General features: G+C 41.5%; 1 protein-coding gene across 1 annotated transcript; it reads left to right on the plus strand.

Annotated features, from left to right (window-relative positions):
- Positions 1-4,754: 4,754 nt before the first annotated feature.
- On the plus strand, positions 4,755-21,762 carry LOC129678272 (KH domain-containing, RNA-binding, signal transduction-associated protein 1-like). Its single transcript, XM_055608999.1, has 4 exons — positions 4,755-5,290; positions 16,966-17,090; positions 19,442-19,558; positions 21,189-21,762. The coding sequence occupies exons 1-4, from the start codon at positions 4,756-4,758 to the stop codon at positions 21,363-21,365; spliced, it is 954 nt and encodes a 317-aa protein (XP_055464974.1). The 5' UTR covers position 4,755; the 3' UTR covers positions 21,366-21,762.
- Positions 21,763-23,467: the final 1,705 nt, after the last annotated feature.

Genomic DNA, 23,467 nt, shown 5'->3' on the forward strand with positions numbered 1-23,467 from the left:
AGATAGGTTCTATAAAGCCTTGGCTGTCCTGGAACTCACCATTTAGACCCAGTTGGCCTCAAACTCAGAGATCTGCTTGTCTCTACCCATGGAATCCTGGGATTAAAGGTGCGTATCACAAACAGCAAAAAAGTTAAAAAAAAAAAAGTTCAACAGAACTTAGTATATTGGGGGCACAACACAATTCTATGATGTTTACCTTCTAGGCTTTGATTAGCTCTAGAGACTGAAGATCTAATATAAAAATAAGTAGGACCAATAATCAAGCAAGACAAAAATAAAGGCCCCTTGACTTACACTGTGCTGGAGTGGTAGGAACCCTCACAGATTCAAGTGTTTGAATGCTTGGTCAAAGGGAGTGGCACTATTAGGAGGTGTGACCTTGTAAGAATAGGTGTGGCTTTGAGGAAGTGTGTCACTGGGGGTGGGCTTTGAGGTTTCAGATGCTCAAGCCAAGGACAGTGCCACTCTCTTTTCCTGCTTGTATGCTGATGATGATAATGGACTAAACCTCTCAACTGTACAGCAACCCAAATTAAATGTTTTTCTTTATAAGAAAGTGATTACACAGAGAAACCCTGTAGTGAAAAACCCAACCCAAACAAACCAAATCAAAACAACAACAAAAACAATTATAATTCAGCACAGGCTGGAGAGATGGCTCAGTGGTTAAGAGCACTGGCTGCTCTTATAGAAGACCTGGGTTCAATTCCCGGCACCTACATGGCAGCTAACAATTTTCTGTAGCTCCAGTTCCAGAGAATCTGACACCCTCATACAAACACACCTGCAGGAAAAACACCAACGCGCTTAAATATTAGCTTAAAATTTTCAGCTGAAGCGGAGTGTGGTGGCACAGGCTTTTAATTCCAGCACTCAGAGAGGCAGAGGCAGGCAATTCACTGTGAGTTTGAGTCCAGGCTGGTCTACAATTGAATCCAGGACAGCCAAGGCTACACAGAAAAACCTTGTCTCGAAAAACAAAAGCAAAACAACAAAAAATCAGCTGAACACAAAACAAATTAAATGCTATTTTTATAAACTTCTTGTGTTATTTATTTATTTTTTCCTTGTATGTTTTGGTCTCTTTCTGTGAGGGTTTTTTCCCCCCTCTTGTTTTTGTTTTTATTTTCTGCATATAGGTGTTTTGCCTGCATGTATATCTGTACAATGGCAGCAAAAGCCGGAAGAGGATGTCAGATCCCCTAGGACTGGAGTTACAGATGGCTGTGAGCTGACATATGGGTGCTGGGAACTAAACCCAGCTTCTCTGCAAGAGCAGCTACTGCTCTTAAATACTGGGCCGTCTCTTTCTTAAAAAAAGAGGGGGGGGGAAAAGCCAGGGGTGGTGACGCATGCCTTTATACATAGCACTTAGGAGGCAGAAGCAGTCATATCTCTGTGAGTTTGAGGCTAGCCTGGTCTACAACTCGAGTCCAGGACAGCCAGGACTACTACACAGAGAAACCCTGTCTCAGAAAAACAAAAGAAAAAAGAAAGGAAAAATAGAACATAAAGTTGGGTAGGTAGGAAGGAATTGAGAAAAAAGAAAATGATAAAAATACTACATGAAAATTTTGTTCAGTTAAAAAATACTTAGTTATAAAAATAAAATATAACTCTCCAAAGGTCAGTGTCAGCAGAACTAAACTTACTATATGAATTATATAAAATTACAATATATATAATTTTGCTTAGAATGTAGCTCGGGGGGGCTGGAGAGATGGCTCAGAGGTTAAGAGCACTGACTGCTCTTTCAGAGTACCTGGGTTCAATTCCCAGCAACCACATGGTAGCTCATAACTGTCTATAAGTTCAAGATCTGACACCCTCATGCAGACATACATACAGGCAAAACAAAAACGCACATAAAATAAAAATAAATAAATTATTAAAAAAAAAAAAAGACGGTAGCTCAGGTTGTTGGAATGCTTTTGCCTTGCTAGTATACAAAGTCCAAAAGATTTCCAACACCACACAAGCAGATGTGCTTACGTAGGTCCGTAATCCCATCTATGGAGATGGGAAACAGGGAGTGCACAGTGCACTGAAGGCCAGCCTGGGACAAAGGAAGCTCTGTCCAGGAAAAAAAAAAAAAGTGCATAATAATTTGAAATAGTTTGTCTATGTCTGGGGAATTCTCCCCTCCTAGGATAAAAGTTCCTGGTAGAATTCCCTGGGGGAAAGAATTGATGACGAGGTATTAAATTTTCTTTAGGCAGATAAGGGAAATTCAGAAAGTCTTAACCCATTCTCCTGTTTGTAATCAACATATCAAAAGCAAAATATTTGAGGGTGGCTTTTATTGAATGCTTTCAGTGGCTGCTAGCTTTAATAAGTGATTCAAGTATAAATGCTAGAAACAAGTAATTGATTATAAATGAAATAAAAAATTATAAGTTAGCAGGCTGTGGTAGTGTTCATCTTTAAGACCAGCATTTGGGGAAGCAGCAGCAGGCTGGATCTCTGAGTTCAAGGTCAAACTATTCTACAAAGGAAGTCTAGGACAGCCAAGGCTACACAGAAATACCTTTTCTCAAAACTTTTTTTTTTACAAATTAATATTTTAGAAATCTGTTTTGGGTGGCTATGGTGGCATATGCCTTTAATTCTAGCATTCCAGAGGTAGAGGCAGAGGCAGAGGCAGAGGCAGAGGCAGGTGGATTTCTGAGAGTTTGAGGTTGGATTGGTCTATATATCAAGTCCATGCTAGCCAGGGCTACATAGTAAGATCCTGACTCAAAAAACAATAGAAAAAAAAAAAATAACCAAATTCAAAAAAGACAAAGAAAAACCTGCAACTTTCCAGTAACTTTACATCTTAAAACTGTGTCAATATATATTTATAAAATTTGTAGTTTTTTTTTTTGTTTTGTTTTGTTTTTTCTTTTTCGGAGACAGGGTTTCTCTGTGTAGCCCAGGCTGTTCTGGACTCACTTTTTAGACCAGGCTGGCCTCAGATTCACAAAGATTCACCTGTTTCTGCCTCCCAGAGTGCTGAGATTACAGAGTGTGCCACCATACCCGGAAATTTCTAAGTTTTCCTTAGATCTTTTTTGTGTCTGTATATGTTCTCCTGTCACAGCATACATGTGTATGTAGACCAGAGAACAACCTTTGAGAGTCAGTTTTCTCCTCTCCCCATGTGGTCTTGGAGATTGAGCTCAGATCATTAGGCCTGACAATAAACTAATGAGCTTAGCCATCTTGACATCTCTGCCCCAGATTTTTAACAAGAGAGTTGGGCTCCTCTGCATATAGCACCCCAGGATGAAGAGAATACCTTGGACCCTATGTTCCCTGGTCTTTATAGTATTTAGACAGTATTAAGTGTCTGTCTCATGGTAATTTATGTCTATTATCCCAGCATTCTGAAAATTAAGACTGAACTGCTGTGAGTTCAAAGCCACCTGGGCTACAGAGGGAATACCACGCCAGCCTGGATTTTGCAGTGAAAATATGTTCAAAACCAAAAAACAACAATGAAAAAGTTCTGTCTCTTTGAGAGAGCAGGGATCCAACATTGGCAGGACCAGCATTCATACCAAAAGCAGGAGCCATGAGACCTGCCCAGTGGACAGGGGTTAAGGACTGGGCCTGTGGTCACCCTTTTAAAGAATAAACAGAAGCAACAAAGCTGAAACGCCTTAGTTGTGCCAGTGCTAGGACCGCGTGTGTGCCATCTGCCTAATCTAACTAAAGTGCTTCTTGGTTTGTCAGGCAGGGTCAGGACGTCCCTTCCACACCCTGGATGGCCTCGAGCTCCCTAGACAGACTAGACTTGTCCCAAACTTGTGGTAATTCTCCCGTGTTTTTCCATCCTCACCGTAGACTAATGGTGCACCTTAATCCTGCCCCCTACCCCCAGCAGTACGGGACAGCACGAATGCCACAGTAGGCACGCAGAGGTCAGACAACGGGTGAGAGCAGTTCTCGCCTTTCACTCCTTAGGGCCTGGGGACAGAACTTTCAGGGGAGAAGCAGCTTTACCTGCTGAGCCGGCCCCAAGTGCATCCTTTAATAGTTCGCTCACCAATTTAGAACCTGCTCTAATGGAAACCTTGGTGCCTGACTTCCTTGGGTCTGGAGCCCTTTTCTACCGTCTCTGACTGACCCTTCTGGGTTTCAGTCCGGTAATAAAATAGCATTTGGTCTTCTAGTTCTCCCTCCAGGCTTCCCTTCCTCACACCCACCACTCAGCCCTCGGTCAGCTTCTCCTCACGCTCCCATCTTCCCATCCGGTTCGTGCAGTCTTTCCCTCTCTTCCGGCCTCACGTGGCTCTAACCCTCTCTTTTGGCCTCTCCGGGTCCCCAGAAGCGTTCCTTTCGTCTTCTGGCCGGAGGGGCAGCCCCCGAATCCACTCGGCCACACATCTCTCTTGGGACCTTCCGAGGCTCGGCCGTTGGAGGAGGCGTGGCCCACGAATAACAGGTTCCTCGCCCCACACTCCGCGGGCCCGCGCGCAGACAAAGACATTCCACAGCGCCCGCCCTCTCCGCGCACTCCGCCTGGAGGGGGGGGGGGGGGGGGGGAGTGCGTGGAGGAGGGGGGAAGACACGTGTACCGCTAGCTCCGAGTCACGTGGAAAAGAAAAAAAAAGAAACGAACGAAGGCGGCGGGCGCCCGCGCAGGCGCAGTAAGCTCGGAGCCCGAGCCGGGAGGCTACGTCTTTAGTCGGCGCAGGCGCCGTGGCCCGGCTGGGGACTTTGTTCTCCGCGGAGAAACTCAAGGGCGGTGCCGGTAGACTCCTGCGCATGCGCGCCGCCTCACTTCCGGTGCTCTCTCGCTGGGTCGCTCAGGTCGGCTTCGGTCGCCGTCGCTCCCGCTCTTCCACCCCCGCCAACCGCCGCTCGGGCCTCAGCAGCCGCCGCGTCGCTTCCTCGCTCGCACGCCACACATTCTCCCCGATGCAGCGCCGGGACGACCCTGCCGCGCGCCTCACCCGGTCCTCGGGCCGCAGCGGCTCCATGGACCCCTCAGGTGTCCACCCCTCGGTGCGTCAGGCCCCGTCTCGGCCGCCGCCGCTGCCCCACCGGTCCCGGGGAGGCGGAGGTGGTCCCCGAGGGGGCGCTCGGGCTTCGCCCGCCACGCAGCCGCCGCCGCTGCTGCCTCCCTCGGCTACAGGTCCCGACGCCACTGTGGTGGGTTCCGCGCCGACCCCGCTGCTGCCCCCGTCTGCCACAGCCGCGGTCAAGATGGAGCCGGAGAACAAGTACCTGCCTGAACTCATGGCTGAGAAGGACTCGCTCGACCCGTCCTTCACTCACGCCATGCAGCTGCTGTCCGTAGGTAAGCGGGTCTCGGCGCACCCACGGGTCTCTCAGTCCTGGCGCTAGGTGGCCGCCGCTTTGTTCCTCTTGCTCCCGCCCCCTCGGAGCCCGGGCATCGAGAGTTCTCATCTGGCCCTGGAGCCACGGTCCCACCCCGGCTCAGGGTTTCAGGGGAGGTTTCTCAGCCGCGGTGAGGCCGGTGGAGGACCCGCCATCTCCGAGCGGGAAGAGCTTGATGGATAGGACTGAGCTCCCGCCCCTTTCCCGACCCCGTCTTCCCCTCCCGTAGTAGTTGCCCGGCGCGCCACGGACCAGCTCTTTCTGCAGAAATGGAACTCCCTCTCCCCGCTTTCCCAAAGGGAAACATTTTATTTTTTGGCTTGCGGTTGGTAGAGCGTGGCTTGATCCGAGGTGTAGGAGGTAAAGAGACGGCCAGAATGCTGGTCCCACGCGGCGCCTTTTACGGAGCGATGCGGGACTTAGCTGGATGTTAAGTTACTCAGAGGCCGGAGCATCGAGAGAGAATCGGGAGGTTGAGGTTTTCTCAAGCCAAGTTTTCCATTTCGGCCTGTCGAATAAGAATTGCTGCAGACACGGACGGTTTTTCTCCTTTATTTTAAAATGTGTCTTCGCAGTTAAGCAACGTGGGGGAAAGTAACCCAGGAGACCGTGGAAAGGAATGCTAGAGGGAGGTAAGGGACTGTAGGTTGTTTGGCGTGAGATGAATGAGAAATTGGTCTTTTTGTTTTAGTTTCTGCTTGAGTAGAGAGAGAGTTTAAGAATGGTAGCCTTTGTTCTTTGCTTGTAGACTAGCGAGTTCTCTTTGACTTCAATGACTTAGTTTTCTAATTCAGACCATGTGTTTGACCCTCTCGTAGTTAAGACATGGTTTTAATAAATATTTTTTTGGTATCAAAATCTTATTAAGCATATAAGACCCACAGTCGTTCGCTGACCGAGTAGTTGGACTCTGGCCAGAATGATACTGTGGACAGTTCATTGTGAAAACACCATTATCTGATGAGAGTTGGATCAGTGGTTAAGAGCACTCACTCCATGCTATTCCATAGGGCTTCAGTTCCCAGCACCCACATCCCATGGCTCACAAACACCTGTAACTTCAGCACCGGGAAATCTGATTTTCCCTCTGTCCAATACACGAACTCAAATACAAACCTGAAAAGAATAAAAGGAAAAGACTATTTTTCTCCATTTATTTTTCTGCCTCCCAGCATCGTTGAAGGAGCTTTACTGTTTTTACAATGAAAAAAGTCATTGACTGCAGAAGAATAACTTAAAGATGTGTTTTTATTTATAGTCAGATGTAAAAACAAGTGAGTCTTAAAGCACAGAGAACAAACCCTGTGGTCAGTAAAAACAAACATCAATAGTTTGCATTTCAGCTTAGTGTTTTCTTTTCTGCAACATACTCAGGTTCGTATGTTTCTGTTTGCTGTGTTCTGACAACTTATTTACCGGTAAAGACTTTAATATTTCTCCTCTTCCTCCTCCTGCTCCTCCTTTTTTAGTTTGAGACAGGTCTCAAGTTGCTGGGGCTGGGGTGGCACTCACTATGAGCTAGCTATTGATGGCCTTGAACTTCTGTTCGTTCTGCCTCTACCTCCACAGTTTGGGAGGTGTGCACCATCAGACTCAGTGCAGTGCCTAGGATCAAACAGCATTATACAAACTGATCTTCATATTCTGGCATTATCTTTTATATTTATTTTGTACTGGCTTGCAAATAACAAACTACCAAACACTGGGGGAAAGTACCTGTAGACTGAAGACTGTCACTATGGTAAAGGTTGAGTTGGTGCTAGTTTTTTTTTTTTTTTTTTAATTTTCTCAAATCTCTATAACCTGTCAAATTAATTGCAGGAAAATTAATATCGGTTTTAAGATGTTTACTTTGGAAACTGATCCCTAACTAGTTACTTTATCCTGAGAAACTTTAAAAATCTCAGCAGCTTCATCTGTAAAGTGGTGAGTGTGAAAACTGAGTTTGATGTAAAATCAGACCATTAACTTATACTCACTAGATAAAGTGTCACCAGTTTTCTTCTGATTATACATTCCTGTATACACAAGGTATAGTTTGGCCTTCAAGTGCTGGTGGTCATCCTCTTTTAAAACATGTTTTCTGGGTTAGCAAAAATTTGATTCTCAAATGTTACTTTTGAACTTTGCAGTCACAGTTCTTGTGGTTACCAAGAGAACATTTTGATTAGTGTATATTTTTTAAGTTAAGCCCTTTTTCTGCCTTTGCCCTTTATTTTGTGCTAGTGTCTAAGTATGTAGACCAACCAGGCCGGCCTTGAATTTACAGGAATCTGCCATGCTTTTAGCTTTTTTTCTTAATGTTTTTATTTTCTGTATATGAAGTGTTTTGCCTATGTGTGCGCAGATTGTGTGCCTCTTGCCTGAGGATGGCCAGTAGAGAGCATCAGTTCCCCTGGAAACTGGAACTGAAGGTGTGGAGCTTGTGGGTGCTGGAATTTGCAGGTGCTGAGAATTGAGCCTGTGTCTTCTGGTGGAGCAGCCAGTGATCCTCTAACTGCTGAGCTGTCTCCCCAGCCTCTTTCCCTTAGCTTTTTGAAACAGGGTCTCATTTAGCCCAGGTGGTTTTCTAGCTCTGTATGACTCTCTATATGATCTATTCTCCTAGTGCTAGGATTATAGTTGTGTACTACCAATTCTGTTCCAAACTGACATTTCTATTGGAGAAATAGGATTGAGATAAATGTTGGCTTAGTGAGGTGCCAGCATTGGGATGTATGGAGATTTTTCTTAGTATGCATTTTAATTTATTTATTACTGTTTTTTTGAGGTTTTGCTAAATAGCCTGGTCTGTCCTTGAAATTACTATATATCCCCAGTTGCTTGTAGCAGTGATTCTGGCTCAGGTTTTTCAGTTATGTTGATCTCTCTTTCCTTAATTGGTGACTTAACTCGTGGGTTTTATGCCTTGCACATGCTTGTTTTATAACTTTTTTCTTCAGGTGGAGCATGGTAGTACACACTTTAATCCCAGCACTCTTGAGGCAGATCTCTGAGTTCCAGGCCAGTCGGGGCTACATAATGAGACCATGTCTCAAAAACCTTAAAACAACAGAATTTATATTTGTTTGTGTAGGGCAAAGGGGCATGTCATGGGCCCATGGAAGTCAGAATGTCAGGGTGTCAGTTCTTCTCTACTGTGCTGATGTAGATCAAAATGGAGCTCAGGTTGGGGCTCCACTGAGAGATGGCTCAGTGGTTAAAAGCACTTGTTCTTGCAGAGGACCTGGGTTCAATTCCTAGCACCCATATGGTGGCTCGCAGCCATTGGTAACTCAGGTGGTAGGAAATCTAACTCCCTCTTCTAAATTCTGAGGGCACCAGGCATATATGCAATCAAAACACTTATATTATAAAATCTTTAAAAAGATAGAGCTCAGGTCATCTGTCAAGCTTGACATGAAGCAAGCATCTTTACCCTCTGAACCCCCTGACCAGCCCTTAAAAAAAGTTAATGAGATGCTCTCATTAACTTGTCCTTCAGACTGGCTTGGGACTCACTTGATAGCTTAGGCAGGCTATGTACTTTTTATCCTCACACAGAACAGAAACAGACATTTTAGTTCTGGAGCTGCATCCCCAGCCTTTTTGTTTTACAAGGTCTTAGCAAGTAGCTCAGGCTGCCCTCCAACTTGACTCTTTTTGCCTTCTTCATGAATAAGATTATAGCCATGCCTGTCTTATAATGTGAGGTTTAAGATATTTCTAAATAATTCAGAAAAAGCAAAAACATGAGGAAGATTGAATTTAAGTTGAATTTAAGCTCTAGAAAGGACACATGTAAGGAAAAAACCACTACTATTTATTGTGCTGGGCAATGGATTGAGAATATTTAGTTTTTTTGTTTTTTAATTTATTTTTATTTAGGTGTGTGTATGTGTATATAGAGCTGCTTCTTGGAAGCTAGAAGAGGGCATCAGATCCTCTGGAGCTAGAGTTACAGACATTTGTATGAACTGCCTGATAGTGGGTGCTGGGAATTGAACTCAGGTCCTCTGGAAAAGCAGTAAGTGCTCTTAACCACTGAGCCATTTCTCTAGCCCATATTTAACTTTCACAACGCCTATGAGAAGATAATTTTTTTTTCTTTTCTTTTCTTTTTGAGACAGGGTTTCTCTGTGAAGTCCTTCTGGCTGTTCTAGAACTTGATCTATAGACCAAGCTGTCCTTGAATTCAGATCCACCTGCCTCTGCCTCTTGATGGCTGAGAATCAGATAATCTTATTACTATTACAGACAAGGACATCAAGACACACGATAATAGTTGGCTAAGCTAACAAAATTAGCAGTATAAAAAGGATTTACAATCAATCTACATTTGATTCACACACTTGACTTTTTTTCTCTTGAACAACTAAAAGTTTTTTCTTCACTCCTTCATTATATACTACCTGCTACAATTTGAATTTTAAAAAGAAAGATCTCATTGAGTGAAATAAGAAAGGTATGAGAAAGTCTAGAGTGCTGGTAAAGAAGTGAAGATGAAGAAGCTGACTTAAAGAACACTAGAGATCAGAGCCCAACACTTAGCCTTATTCTGTGCATCTCTCTCTTCATTCCCTGAAAAGTGTATGAGACCCGACCACGGTTCCTGTTACCACCACACAGCTCTCCCTTACTCTTATGCAGTTTATTTTGTATTTATTGTCTTCTGGTGTAGTGTGTGTGTGTGTGTGTGTGTGTGTGTGTGTGTGTGTGTGTGTCACACACCTGGGGATGTAGGGGACAGGATCTTTTGCACAGTGGTGACTGTCCTGGAATTCACTGTGTAGACCAGTCTGGCCTCAAACTTACAAGAGATCTAACTGCCTATCTCCTGAGTGGCATTAGCCACCATGCCTGGCTGTAATTATGTGTCAGATACACAATTTGCAATGATCTTTTGTCTCTCTTTTTCACCATTGTTTTCCTCTTTCTTGGAAGGGCGCTTCCCAGAGTGGCCTCATACTTTGTTATAAATTACTATAATGGGAAACCACTGACAGAATTCTAAGGAGTATAGGGTTTTTTGTTTGTTTGTTTGTTTGAGAAAGAATGTAGATTTTAAACATAGATTCATTGCTCTTGGCCAAGTTGATACAGCTGTGATGATACAATGCAGATATGCAAAGACAAAGCTACCTACTCATGTTAGACTTTTTGAATCAGGGAAATTTATGTAAAAATGCCAGTCTGTTAGTATTCTTTACAGTTAGAAAAGTAGACATTGTAAATGACTCAGTAAAAGTCATCAGAAGATCTTTATGCAAATCAGATTTATGTACCATATTCTCAGGAGGGAGACTAAAGCTATGGAGAGGACCGTTTTTTTTATTAACCTGTTCTTTGCATTTTGTAAACTGATTCCAACTAGATTAGTGTTCTGTCTTGAAGGCTTGTTGGAAGTATGCAAGAGCTTGTGCTTAATGCACAATAAAGGATTTTCAGGGGTTGGAGGGGGAGACATTTTTTGCCTTTATAAGTTGAATATAAAGTAGCTAAAAGTTTTAGAGATAGGAAGACATTGAAGATGTGATACATGGATAGGTTTAAAGCCAAGAAGTAGGACTGAGACTGATGGAGTTTCCACACATTGCTGATAATTGGTGCAGCCACTCTGGATAACAGTTTGACATTTCGTTTGAAAGCAGAACACTCAAATTCCTTAAAGCTCAGCAACAAAACTGGGCCTGTTGCTACAGGCCTGTAATCCCAGGTGCTCAGGAGGCCAAGGCAAATAAATCTCAAGTTCAAGGTGTGTTAGAGCTACAGAGTGCAGGGTTAGCTTGGGAATTTAGTGAGACCTTGTCTCAAAATGAAAATCTGAAAGAAATGGAGCTGTGTTTAGTTTAGTGGTAAAATCCTTGCCTGGCATGTGTAAAGCCTTTTCTTTGTGGCTGAGTCTCACAATGAAGCCCTGGCTAGCCTAGAACTAATGGTAAATCAGTCTGGTTTCATGGTCACAGAGATCCTTTTACCTCCGCCTCTGAAGTGCTGAGACTAAAGGCATATGTGCTACTTTGCTAGTGCAGCGTTTTCTTTGAAACAAAATCTTGCTATTTAGTGTAGGCTGGCCTTGAACTTGTGTGTTTAATACCCTCAGTCTCCTCTTGAGTTAGTACCCCATTTAACTTTAGCATTCTTGAAAAAACAGTAGGGGTGGAAAACAGATTGGTTATTGATGGCCAGGGGTGAAAGTGATCAAGCCTATAAATAGGGTAGCATGGAGATGGAAAGATGGCTCAGCATTTAAGAGCGCTTCTGTTTCTATAAAGGACTTTGGTTTAGTTTAAGGCATCCACCTTTTGGCTCATAACTGCCTCTAACTATAGTTCTAGAGGATCTGATGATGCCCTCTTCTGGTCTCCCTGAAAACCAGGCATGCATGAGGTACACATACACACAGGCAGGCAAAATGTGGCTGGAGAATATCTAGGCAGTTGAGCGTTGGTTACTCTTTCAAAGGACCTGAGTTCAATTGTAAGAACCCATTTGGTGGCTCATAGCTGTTTGTAATTCCAGATCCCAGGGGCTGCTCTGATGCTTTTTTCTGGTATACCCTCACTAGGCACACAAGTGGTGCATAGATATGCATTCATATAAAACAAATATACACATAAGGTAAAACATTTTTGAAAATAAAGAGTACACATAAATACAGATTTTCTTCTTTCAAAAATATTAATTTAAAAAGAAAATTTCCTAACTTTAAAGTTATTCTCTAAGGAAAGGATTTGGAAAGCCATGATAAATATGCCATAATAGGGGTTTTGCCTATAAGAATTTCTCTTATAAAAGGATTCCAAACTCAGGCTTTGGGAGGAGCCAGTACCCACATTCTCTCCATTTGTTTTGTTTTATTTTTAAAGACAGGCTTTTTGTTTTGTTTTGTTTTCTCAGTGTAGCCCTGGCTATCCTGGAACTCACTCTGTAGATCAGGCTAGTCTTGAACTCAGAGATCATCCTGACTGCCTCCCAAGAGTTGCGATTAAAGGCGTGTGGCACCACTGCTAGGTCATTTTTTCTCCATTCCTAGCTACTGTTGTATGCAGTATATTATGACTTTATATAGTTGGAGGGTAGCCTATAGCTTTCTTCAAATGCTTGGAGGGACCACGACACCCCCCCCCCCCCAAGAAAAGGTTAAAATGCTAGGTGTTTTTACTTGAAACAGTGTGGCAAATAAAAATTTTGGAGTAGGTTTTGTCTGTTTTACACATAAATCATTGTCTTGTTTCTAAAAGATAGCACTAACAGAAAAAGCTCTAAAGGCTGGAAATAATACATGAATGAAGGAAGTAAGGAGATTTCTTACATCGTGTTTACATATGTGTGTGTGTCCTGCAGTTATTTAACTATGAATTGAAGTTATTTAGTTTGATGATTATAGAATTCCCGAAATTATAAACAGGAGAAGGGATGCAGTGGTCAGAAGTATGAGCCAAGCACACCTGGAGTCTAGAGGATGACATAATTTTATTCTTTGGCGCTAATACCTTTGTATGCATGCTGAAGTGTTCTACCATTGGACTCTATATTCTGTTCTTTTTACAGGTTTTTTTTTTTTTTTTTTTTTTTTTTTTTTTTTTTTTTTTTTTTTTTTGAGACAGGGTTTCTCTGGAATTCACTCTGTAGACCTGGCTGGCCTGAAACTCTTAAGATCTACCAAAGGCAGGCACCACCACAGCCTAGCTCTGTTTACTTTTTTATTTTGAGACCAGATCTCACTAAAATTTCCTGGCTTTATCGTGAAACCCTTTTCCAACGTTCTGAAGGCTTAAACCAATAAATTCTGTTCATATATTTTTCCAGGCTTAGCCAATATTAACCTTTTGTATGCATTCTTTTTCTTTTTTATTCTCTTTGGTTTTTTGTGGGGTTGGGGGTCATGTAGTTTTAGGCAGGGTCTCATAGCCCAGGTTGACCTTGAACTTCTGATCTTTCTACCTCCCAAGTGCTGGGGTTATAGACATGGGTCAATAAGCATTGCTCAGCTTATCCTATGTTAAAAGGTCACACTTAAAAGTGCAGCAGAGCCAAGGACTCACAATTGTCTGCCCCTCACAATGTGTGTTCTAGCTTGGTGTGCATGAGAGTGCACATCTAAAGCCTTGTCCTCTGGAGGGTACAGAGGAAGAGTATCTCACCTAGGTGAGCCCCTCCCCCTTTTTAAACAAATAGAAACCCTGTTCTTTTTTTCTAGGAATCATTAAATAATCCTAATTTTTGGAAGCTTACAGGGGACAAAAGGGAGAAAAATTAGAAAAGATACTTTTTTTAAAAAAAGCCTTAAGCTTAATTGCATTTACTATGGCAAAAACAGTGAGTTGGTGCAAGTGTTGTCTCATTAATTTGGTGGCGAATTCCATAACTCTGAATTCAGGTTTCTTTTCCCATTAAGTGGGCATAGTCTTGGTTATATTGAGTAATCCAAAACTCCTGACAAATCAGACACTTGGATTAGATAGAAGTTATAATTGCCAGGCCAACAAACAGATGGGTCACATCTCTGTGTTGTTTATACCTTAGCTTTTCTTTCTTTGGCTCTTGGGACTTTGAAGGTCTCCAGAGGCCCATGCAAACATCGTTTGAGGGAGTCAGTTATAGAAGTGTTGTTTAGAGAGTGCTTTTGCCTGAGGGTAAGATATCTTTTTAGTTCTTTATCTACTTTTTAAAAAACAAGTTCTTGATATGTCTCAGATTGGCTCTGAACCACAGAAGTCCTTGAGTGCTAGGATCACAGGCATATGCTACCACATTTGGTTTAGGGTAAGCCATGGGAAGCTTCCTTTTTAAATTATTTTCTTTCTTTTTGGGGGGAGGGCAAAAACTATGTGCATAGCTGCCCTGAAACTCACTCTATAGATCCCTGGCCTCTGCTTCCCAAGTGCTGAGATTAAGGGTTTGTGCTCCCTCACTAGGTATAAATTGTAGTTCTACAAACTTTTTAAAAATTAGCGCTTCCTTTGCTAAAGTGTCCTCTGTTCTCCACTAAGAGAGCATAGGAAAGATGTGAGATTTGAAGTTAGAAAATGCCTAGTGTTTTTAGATTTATGTGTATGAGTGTCATGGCTACATTTATATGTGCATCAAGTGTTTGCCTGGCGTGCATGGAGACCAAAAACGCATTCGGGTCCTCTGGAACTGGAGTCGAAAATGGTTGTGAGCTGCCATGTGGGGACTGGGACCTGAACCACTGTTCTGTACAAGAGCAGTGCATGCTCTTAACCACTGAGCCGTATCTTTAGCTCCAAGCCTATGTTTTAGTCCGCTTTCTGCCACGTTAGCAGTTTGTGACCTAGATGTAATTTTATTTTGTTTTTGAGATAGGGTTTCTCTGTGTAGCCTTAGCTGTCCTGGGCTCACTTTGTAGACCAGGTTGGCCTCGAACTCACAGAGATCCGCCTACCTCTGTCTCCCAAGTGCTGGGATTACAGGTGTGTGCCACCACCACCCAGTTATAACCTAGATGTAATTAAATGCTCCGGTTTTAATTTCTTGGTTATAAAATGGGGATATATACCAACAACTCTACTGAGTTGTTTTTGAGGGAAAATCAGATAGTATCTGTTACGGTATCCTCTTCTGAATATGGCAGATGAGCCTTGGTGAAGACTCACGTCGTTTGCTAGTCTTGCTTCCTCGGCTATTCTGACTCCTTTGCATGCATGTATGGAAGCCAGATAATGTCTGGTTTCTTCCTCGGTTCTTCTCCACCAGTGTATTACTTGTTTTACTTTCACTTGCTATCTTATTTCTTAAGATAGTCTCTCACTGCACCTGGAGCTCACTGTTTAGATTGCTGGCCATCAAACCCAGGGATTCACTGTCTCTACAACGCCAGAGTCTAGGTTACAGGGAGCACTTGCCACTTTCTGGTTTTTTTTTGGGGGGTTATATTCATAGTAATATGAATATATTGTAAATAATATATTATAATAATATAATTATAATCTAAATATATGAATATGAATCTTTGTGTAGTAAGCACAGCTGGCTCAGACATATTCTTAGCTCTACTCCAAGCTGAAGTTTTATTTCATTGATCGCCATTCTTTGAATTCTTTAAAATGGTTGGTATTCTTTTAAAAGTTGTGGAACAGTAGGAAAAGGATTCCGAGAACCAATAACTAGTAGAAAATGCAGTGGAGTAATTCTGTGTCATAGGTAGGCCCTAAATTTATAGGGTACTTTATATTGCATATAAACAAACCTTAATACCATCAGTTTGCAAATCCAGCTTTTGAGTCTTCTTGTACTGTAACTGAAGTTTCTGCAAAGTGGCATAAGCTACAGCTGAAGGGCCTAACTATATATCTCAGTAGTTGAGAAATACCAGAGGAGCCCTGTACTTAAGCAGGAGCCTCCTGGTTGGCTCCTGAAAGCTGGGACCACAGGCAGACACTTTTATCCCTCATTGTTAGTCTTTCCTTATAAAAGGTTGATTTTGCTTGTATTTTGTAAATGAGAAAACAAATATGCAGAACAGTTACATAACTTTCTAAGATGACAACTACTGATGTGTGACAGGGTAAGAATAGGATCTTTCAAACTCCTCAGTTTAAAAGGAAGGAAACTTCCCTGTCTAAGAAAAACAAAAACACTATTGCTATAATGAAATGGTAATGGACCTGTCTTTATTTTTTTTTTTAATATTTTTATTTATTTAATTTTATTCAATGTGCATTAGTGTGAAGGTGTCAGATCGCTTGGAATTGGCATTATAGACAGTTGTGAGCTGCCATGTGGGTGGGATTTGAACCCAGGTCCTTTGGAAGAGCAGGCAGTGCTCTTAACCACTGAGCTATCTCTCCAGCCCGGACCTGTCTTTAAATGTTAGTTTTTGTTCCTTTATTGGGAAACTTCTCTTTCTTCAGTTGGTCAGGTAAAACAGTAGGAGCAGAGAAGGAACAAAGAAATCTGTAATAAGCTGTGATGAATTTGCTGCAAACAGCCCAGCTTTTATAAAAAGATTTTTTGGTTTGTTTTCATTTTTATATGTGTTTGTCAGTGCCTATGCAGTCCAGAAGACTGCTTTGGATCCTGGAGGTTAGAGGCGGCTGAAAGTCACTCTGCTGTGGGTAGTGAGCTCAGGATTTCTGGAAGCGCACTGTGGGCTTCTAATAGCTGAGATATCTCTCTAATCCTCTTTGTATTTTTTTTCTTGCTGAAGATTTTTATTTGTTCAAATTTTTTAAATCTCTTTTTACCATCTCACTGAATTAATTTAAATAAATGTATATATATTTTTGTTTTTGTTGTTTTTTTGAGATGGGTTTCTCTTTGTAGCCCTGGCTATCCTAAAACCGGCTCTGTAAACCAGGCTGGCCTGGAACTCAGAGATCCACCTGCCTCTGCCTCCTGAGTGCTGGGTTTAAAGGTGTCCGTCACCATGCATGGCCAGTGCATGGACTCTTAAGTCAAGAAACGTGTGAATGTATGGCACAGACACTTCAGATGAGGGTGGGAAGCAGGTTCCATAGCCAACCTCTTATCGTTTTAGGTGCTACACCCAGTGTATCTAAAATTAGTACATTCATCTGTACTGAACTGCTTGGTCTTTTTATCCAGTACTCCACAATACTGCTTTAAGCAGTCTTGCCGGATTCCTTTACTTACAAGTAAAAAAATTAAATTCTGTTTTTTTTTATTCAGAAATTGAGAAGATTCAGAAGGGAGAGTCAAAAAAAGACGACGAGGAGAATTACTTGGATTTATTTTCTCATAAGAACATGAAGCTAAAAGAACGGGTACTGATACCCGTCAAGCAGTATCCAAAGGTAAATGTAAAAGTGGCTCAATTTTGTGAGTTAATATTGTAGATTGGTGTGTTGTTGCCTGTGATAAAGACATGGGATGGCCATGCATCCACCTGTAAAGATTCCCTGTGTTTGAAGTACCTGTTTCTGGAAGTTAAAAAATATCAAAAGTCCATACTAACAGCATAGTTTTAGTCAAGAAAGAAGTACAGTTACAAAGGAGAGCAACAGAACCAGAACATTTGAACACGGGGGTCTTCCCAGAGACTCATACTCTAACCAAGTACCAGGCATGGAGATAACCTAGAACCTCTGCACAGATGTAGCCCATGGCAGTTTAGTGTCCAAGTGGGTTCCATAGTAATGGGAAGAGGAGGGACTCCTCTGACATAATCTGATTGGCCTGCTCTTTGATCACCTCCCCCTGAGGGGGGAGCAGCCTTACCAGGCCACAGAAGATGACAATGCAGCCACTCCTGATGTGATCTAATAGACTAAGATCAGAAGGAAGGAGAGGAGGACCTCCCCTATCAGTGGACTTGGGGAGGGGCATTCGTGAAGAAGGGGGAGGGGCATTCGTGAAGAAGGGGGAGGGAGGGTGGGATCGCGAAGGAAGGAGGGAGGGGCTTATGGGGGATACAAAGTGAATAAAGTATAATTAATAAAAAAATAAAATAAAATTATACATAAAAAATGAGGAACACATGTATTTCATCAGTATGCAATTTGCTTTTCTCTTTAATAAATGGTACATACCCCCAAAAAAGAAAAGAAAAACACTCCTCCTTTATTTTGCATTCTGATGAAGCTTATGAAAGATTAGTATTGTTTCTTTTAATTTACCAGTGAATATGTTTCATTCTAAAGTATTTGTTATTCATTAAGAATATTTTTTAAGACTTTACTTCTGTAAAAGAAAAACAAGATGAGTTTAGTGCTCTATTTCTTTCAGGCTCAATTTTAATAAATCATATTTTCCAGATTTAAAAAAAAAAAGAAAAAGAAGTACAGTTACCTTTAGTAATCAAAACTAATTACTTTTTCATGTTTTGCTCAGGCTTTAGGCCCAAAGTAAAATTCTGGATCCCTGAAGCATTGCTCTTTGTCAGAAGGTTGACTTAGAATTTATCTTACTTTATGCACACATCTAAGTGCCTGCATGTATATTATATGTGCACCATGTAGGTGCCCTGTGCTTAAGGAAGCCAAGAGAGTGTAAGAACCTTCTGGAACTGGGGCTACACGTTGTTGTGAATCCATTTGTGGGTGCTGGAACAGAACCTAATCTTCTCCAAGAGCAACAAGTAATGTTATCTCAACAAGCCATTTTTCTGCCCTTGACTTACAGTTTAAGTCAAATAAAATACAACACATATCCTCAAATGGGATGAACTTTATTTAATGCATGTGAATATTTTATTGTATGTATGTATGTGCAACATGTGTGAGCAGGCCTGAAGAAGGCAGAAGAAAGTGTAGGATCCATTGGAAATGGAATCACAGATGATTATAAGCTACCATGTGGGTGCTAGGAATCCCACCCAGGCCTTCTGGAAGAGCAGCAAGTGTTCTTAAACCCCTGAGCCATCTCTCCAGCCTTTTAGAATTTGCTTTTAAAGAAGCTGCTTCTGCCATGTAGTGGTGGCACACGCCTTTAATCTGGAGACAGCAGGTAGACCTCTGATTTTGAGGACAGCCAGGACTATACAGAGAAACCTTGACTCGAAAAAAAAAACAAGAAAAGGTAGGTGCTTTGGGCTAAAAATTCTTACCCACATGGTAAAGAACTAACTTCCACAAGTTATCCTGATCACATGTGAAGTGTGGCTTCCCCGACTGGCGTTCTCTTCGCTTGCACGTGCCTGGTGTACATGTAAATAAGTGTAAAATTTTAAAAGTGTTTCAACTTCCTCCTTTTTAAAGGAGAGTAGCTAGCACTCAGTTTACCATACAGGCTACCAACAGGTACAGCATTTGTTCTTTCTAACTCAGAACAGGTGCTCTTACTTATGTGCGGTGTGAGTCTGATCCTAAGAGAAGTATGCATTTTAAAATATTATATAACAGTATTAAGAGTTGCAGTGACTTTTGAAAGACTACCAGTCTTTATCAGGAAATCCAAAGTCTGGTCTAGGAACTGCCACTTCCAGTTACAAGCTTACGGATAATCACTCATTGCTACAGCCAAAGCTACACAGTGAGACATTGTCTCACCCCTCCTAACTCCACCTTTTGGGTAAAATGGGGATTTCATGTGTTTCTATATAAAGATTCTTACTTTATAGGGTTGTTAAGGATCAAATGGCATGTTAAAAGTTTAAATTTTATAGAGGCATGTGTATTTAGAATTCTGTTTTTCAATTTTCTGTCAGTTCAATTTCGTGGGGAAGATTCTTGGACCACAAGGAAATACAATCAAAAGACTGCAGGAAGAGACTGGTGCAAAGATCTCTGTCTTAGGGAAGGGTTCAATGAGAGACAAAGCCAAGGTAAGTTCATAATAGTGAGGCAAAATAAAATCCTACTGCTATCTAGTTGCCCAGTGTCTGATATGGATGTTTAATGTAAGCAAACGTTTGGGGATTTGTTTAGGGGTGGAGTTAGGAGGGTTTTGGACAGTATCTCACCTGGAACTTGGTATATAAACCATGTTGTTCTCAAACAAAGTTCTGCCTGTCTCTGCCTTCCACATGCTGGTATTAAAAATATGTACCACCATGTCCCCAGCGTGCACACGTGAGTGCTGTAAGCTTTCGTTGCACCTAAGCGCTCATTGGCAATATTGGGAAGAGTCTAGGTACATCCTAATGATTTCCCTTTTTTTAAAGATGTTTTTATTTTATGTATATGGATGTATATGGTCTGCATGTACATCTGCATACCAGAAGAGGGTGTTGGATCCCATAGGACTATAGTTATAAATGGTTGGGACTCCAACTCAGGACTTCCGGAGGAACAGCCAGTGCTCTTAACTGCTAAGCCATCTCTCCAGATTGTTTTGTTTTTTGTTTTTCCTTTTGGCTGTGCTGTATTATGATACCATTAGATAACATGGTTAGCTTTGGTAAACCTACCTCTGAAAACTTGAAATGAGAACTGGGTGTATTAAACCTAACCAGATTGAAGACACTAAAATGTGAACAGCTCACCCCGTTTTCCAGTGACAGGAAGTAATGAGACCAGTGATGCTAAGTGTTGGTTAGTTTGGGGTTTGATTTCTAGCCAACAGGAATGTGAGACCTGATAAAAGAATAGATTCCAAAAGTAAACATAATTTATATGGACAAAGAGAACCTACTTTTAGAAGTTTTCTTCTTTTCCACTCCACAACACCTTACACAGTCTGTTATTAGTTGGCATAAAAATTTCTACCACATACAATGGTTTTCCTTTTTTGGGTCAGCTTTTTAGATAAGACTTACCTGATAAATCTAGAAATTTGTTCGATGATGTTTTCTTAGTCTTTTTTCTGTTGTCCTTTAACATTTTTCACTAGATGTATAGAATGCTTCTGCTGAAGTATGTTATTTTAGTTAGTGAGATTTCTAAGAAATTTTCTTCACTGCTCTGACTTTGTTCCTCCCATGGAATTCCTAGACAGTAAAAATATATTACCAGGGTTGATGGTAATAACGAGCTCTAATGGGTTTAAAAACTTGGCCATAAATATGGGTGTGCATGTACTAAGTACTGAGCAAACAAGTGTTGATCTGAATAGGTGTAATGTTTTATTCCTAATTCACTACAGTGAATGCTTCAGTGGCTTAAGGGAAGGGTTAACCAAGTATAGTTTTAGTGGGTAGTGTAAGTTAGCTTCTAAGACTTGCTTTACTTCCTTTAAATTTACTTCCTTTAAGAGTTCATTTTTTTCTTAGCCAGGCATGGTGGCCCAGGCCTTTAATCTCAGCACGAAGGAGGCAGAGGCAGGTGCCTGGTCTACAAAGGAAGTCCAGGACAGTCAGGGCTCTGTTTATACACAGAGACTGTCTCAAAAACACCCAAGAGTTGTGTTTGTTTGTTTTTACATATTTTTTGTTGCTCTCTTTTTGGCCTAGAGGTAAAAGTATTGCTTTCTTTTAGTTTGTGTATAATTTGATGTTTCTTTGCATTCTATTATAGGAGGAAGAGTTGCGCAAGGGTGGAGACCCCAAATATGCCCATTTAAATATGGATCTGCATGTCTTCATTGAAGTCTTTGGACCACCATGTGAGGCTTATGCTCTTATGGCCCATGCCATGGAGGAAGTCAAGAAATTCCTAGTCCCAGTAAGGAAATGCATACTCTTTATCTTCTAAGCAAGGGAGAAAATAGGATAGCTGTTGTGAAGGCTGGGGTTCTTAACTAGAGTCAGTGATTTGTTAACTTTCCCAAAGTTTTCCCACTGCTATTTATACCTCATTCTCAAAGCACTGTGCTCCAAGGTGTCCTTGTTTACTGTGACTTCATTAATGTGTACTAATATCTGCTGTCAGTCTCCTGGGTCTCCAGTGTGTTAGTAGTCTGTTTAACAAAGATTTAATAATGTCTTTGTTTAGTATTCTGGTACTACTGCAGAACCAGGAGGTGGTATTAGGAAAAAATTACTTACCTACTTATATTTGTGTGCTAGCTAGACTCTTGAATCTAGACTTGACTACAGGAAGCTTATGGCATCCAGTATTAATAAATTAATTTCTAATGTGGTACACTGCAGGGTTCGTCTGGTAGAGTTTTTATTGAGAGTCTGACTTAGAAGAGGTGCATAATATAGGCATGACTATTGATGACATGTAATTTTCTATTTTTATTGTTTATTTGAAACAGGGTCTCACTATGTATCCCTACTTGGCCTGGAACTCACTATGTAGACCAGGCTGGTCTCCATCTTACAGAGATTTATCTGCCTCTGCCTCCCAAGTACTGGGATTAAAGATGTGTTCCACCATGCCTATAAAATGGTGTGTAATTCTCATTATAGAACAGGTTAAGTATCGGTTATCTTAACTGTTCTGAAATGTTTGGGGATATCCCTCCCTCCAGATATAGGAGTTTTTCCAAATTTACAATGACGTATCTGGAGTCTAGGACTCCAGTCTAAATATAGCACTGTTTTTTATTTATTTTGTTGAGAACCTTTCATGTTGTCCAGGCTGGCCTTGAATTTGCTGTGTGTCTGAGGGTATCCTTGAATTCTTTGATCTTCATACCTCCCAGTTGCTATTATTACAGGCGTTTACTGCCATACCTGATTTTCTGTGTTGTTAGGGATCTAACGGAAGGTTTGTTCATGCATGTTAGGCAAGCACTCTACCAATTAAGCTATGTCTCCAGCCCTCCAAAATTCATTTATATTTACTAAATACTTTACAGTAGACTGAAAATTATCCTAATTGACAAATACTATAGTTGGAGACGCCTGAGCAATGAGCTCTGGGTATTGGTTCTTGACTCTTGTCTAGTCTAAATAGCAATGACCTATAAGGGTGAAGAAAGTGGAGAGTTGTGGGGGACATTGCTCTACTAACTGTCATATTTAAAGCAGTATTCAAGATACATAAAAATACATCTGGGAGTAAGATTGAATATTTCTTGTGAGAAATGGTAAGAGTGCATGTTCTGTAAATGAGTAAAAAGCATTTGACTAAGAAGCAGAAGAACCTGGGTTCAATCCCCGCAACTCCTGTGAAGATAGAGATTCCGAAAAGTTTGTTTGTTTGTTTGTTTGTTTGTGTCTCTGTGTAGCCTTGGCTGTCCTGGACTCGCTTTGTAAACCGGGCTGGCATCGAACTCATAGTGATCTGCTTACCTCTGCCTCCTGACTGCTGGGATTAAAGGTGTGTGCCACCACTCCTGGCACCACAAGTTTTCTTCTGACATCCACACCTGATGTGCCATGTCCATGTACACACAATAGCTATTGAAGATCTCAATCTATGAGAAAGACAAACATAAAATGGCATTTAATGCCTGAGTAGTGAGAACTACGTGGTGTTTGAGGTAAGGAGATATGGTTTGGCAACAACAAAAAAGAGGATCTCCCCTTTCCTCCCTTTTGTGGCTACACTGAGACTTTTACTCAGGGCTTTGTGGGTAGAATAGACATACTTTTTACCACCTACTTATATCCCTAGCCTTTTGGTATGTCTTGTAAGGGAAATCTTGGTAGGGTCATTTTGACTATTAAACTTAAAAATCCACACAAAGCTTATTTATAGCACCCAACACATACAGCTTTATTAATGTTAGTGGCTTCTATTATTGTAAGAAAAGTAACTGTTAAAATGTGTTTATGAGGCTATTCCAGTCACTGAGCTTCTTGTTTGGAGAAAGTTTTGTGTGCGTGTGTATCTACCTGTCTGTCTATCTATCTGTGTGTGTGTGTGTGTGTGTGTGTGTGTGTGTGTGTGTGTGTGTGTGT

This window comes from Psammomys obesus, unplaced genomic scaffold (genome assembly GCF_907164565.1).
Source record: "Psammomys obesus unplaced genomic scaffold, mPsaObe1.curated_primary_1811, whole genome shotgun sequence".
Lineage (NCBI taxonomy): Eukaryota > Metazoa > Chordata > Mammalia > Rodentia > Muridae > Psammomys > Psammomys obesus.

Bases quoted from the DNA above. Each gene is read 5' to 3' on its own strand.
- LOC129678272 (XM_055608999.1), top strand. From the start codon at position 4,756: ATGCGCGCCGCCTCACTTCCGGTGCTCTCTCGCTGGGTCGCTCAGGTC. The intron at 5,291-16,965 runs GTAAGCGGGTCT...TTTTTTATTCAG, and splicing joins CATGCAGCTGCTGTCCGTAG to AAATTGAGAAGATTCAGAAG. The intron at 17,091-19,441 runs GTAAATGTAAAA...ATTTTCTGTCAG, and splicing joins CCGTCAAGCAGTATCCAAAG to TTCAATTTCGTGGGGAAGAT.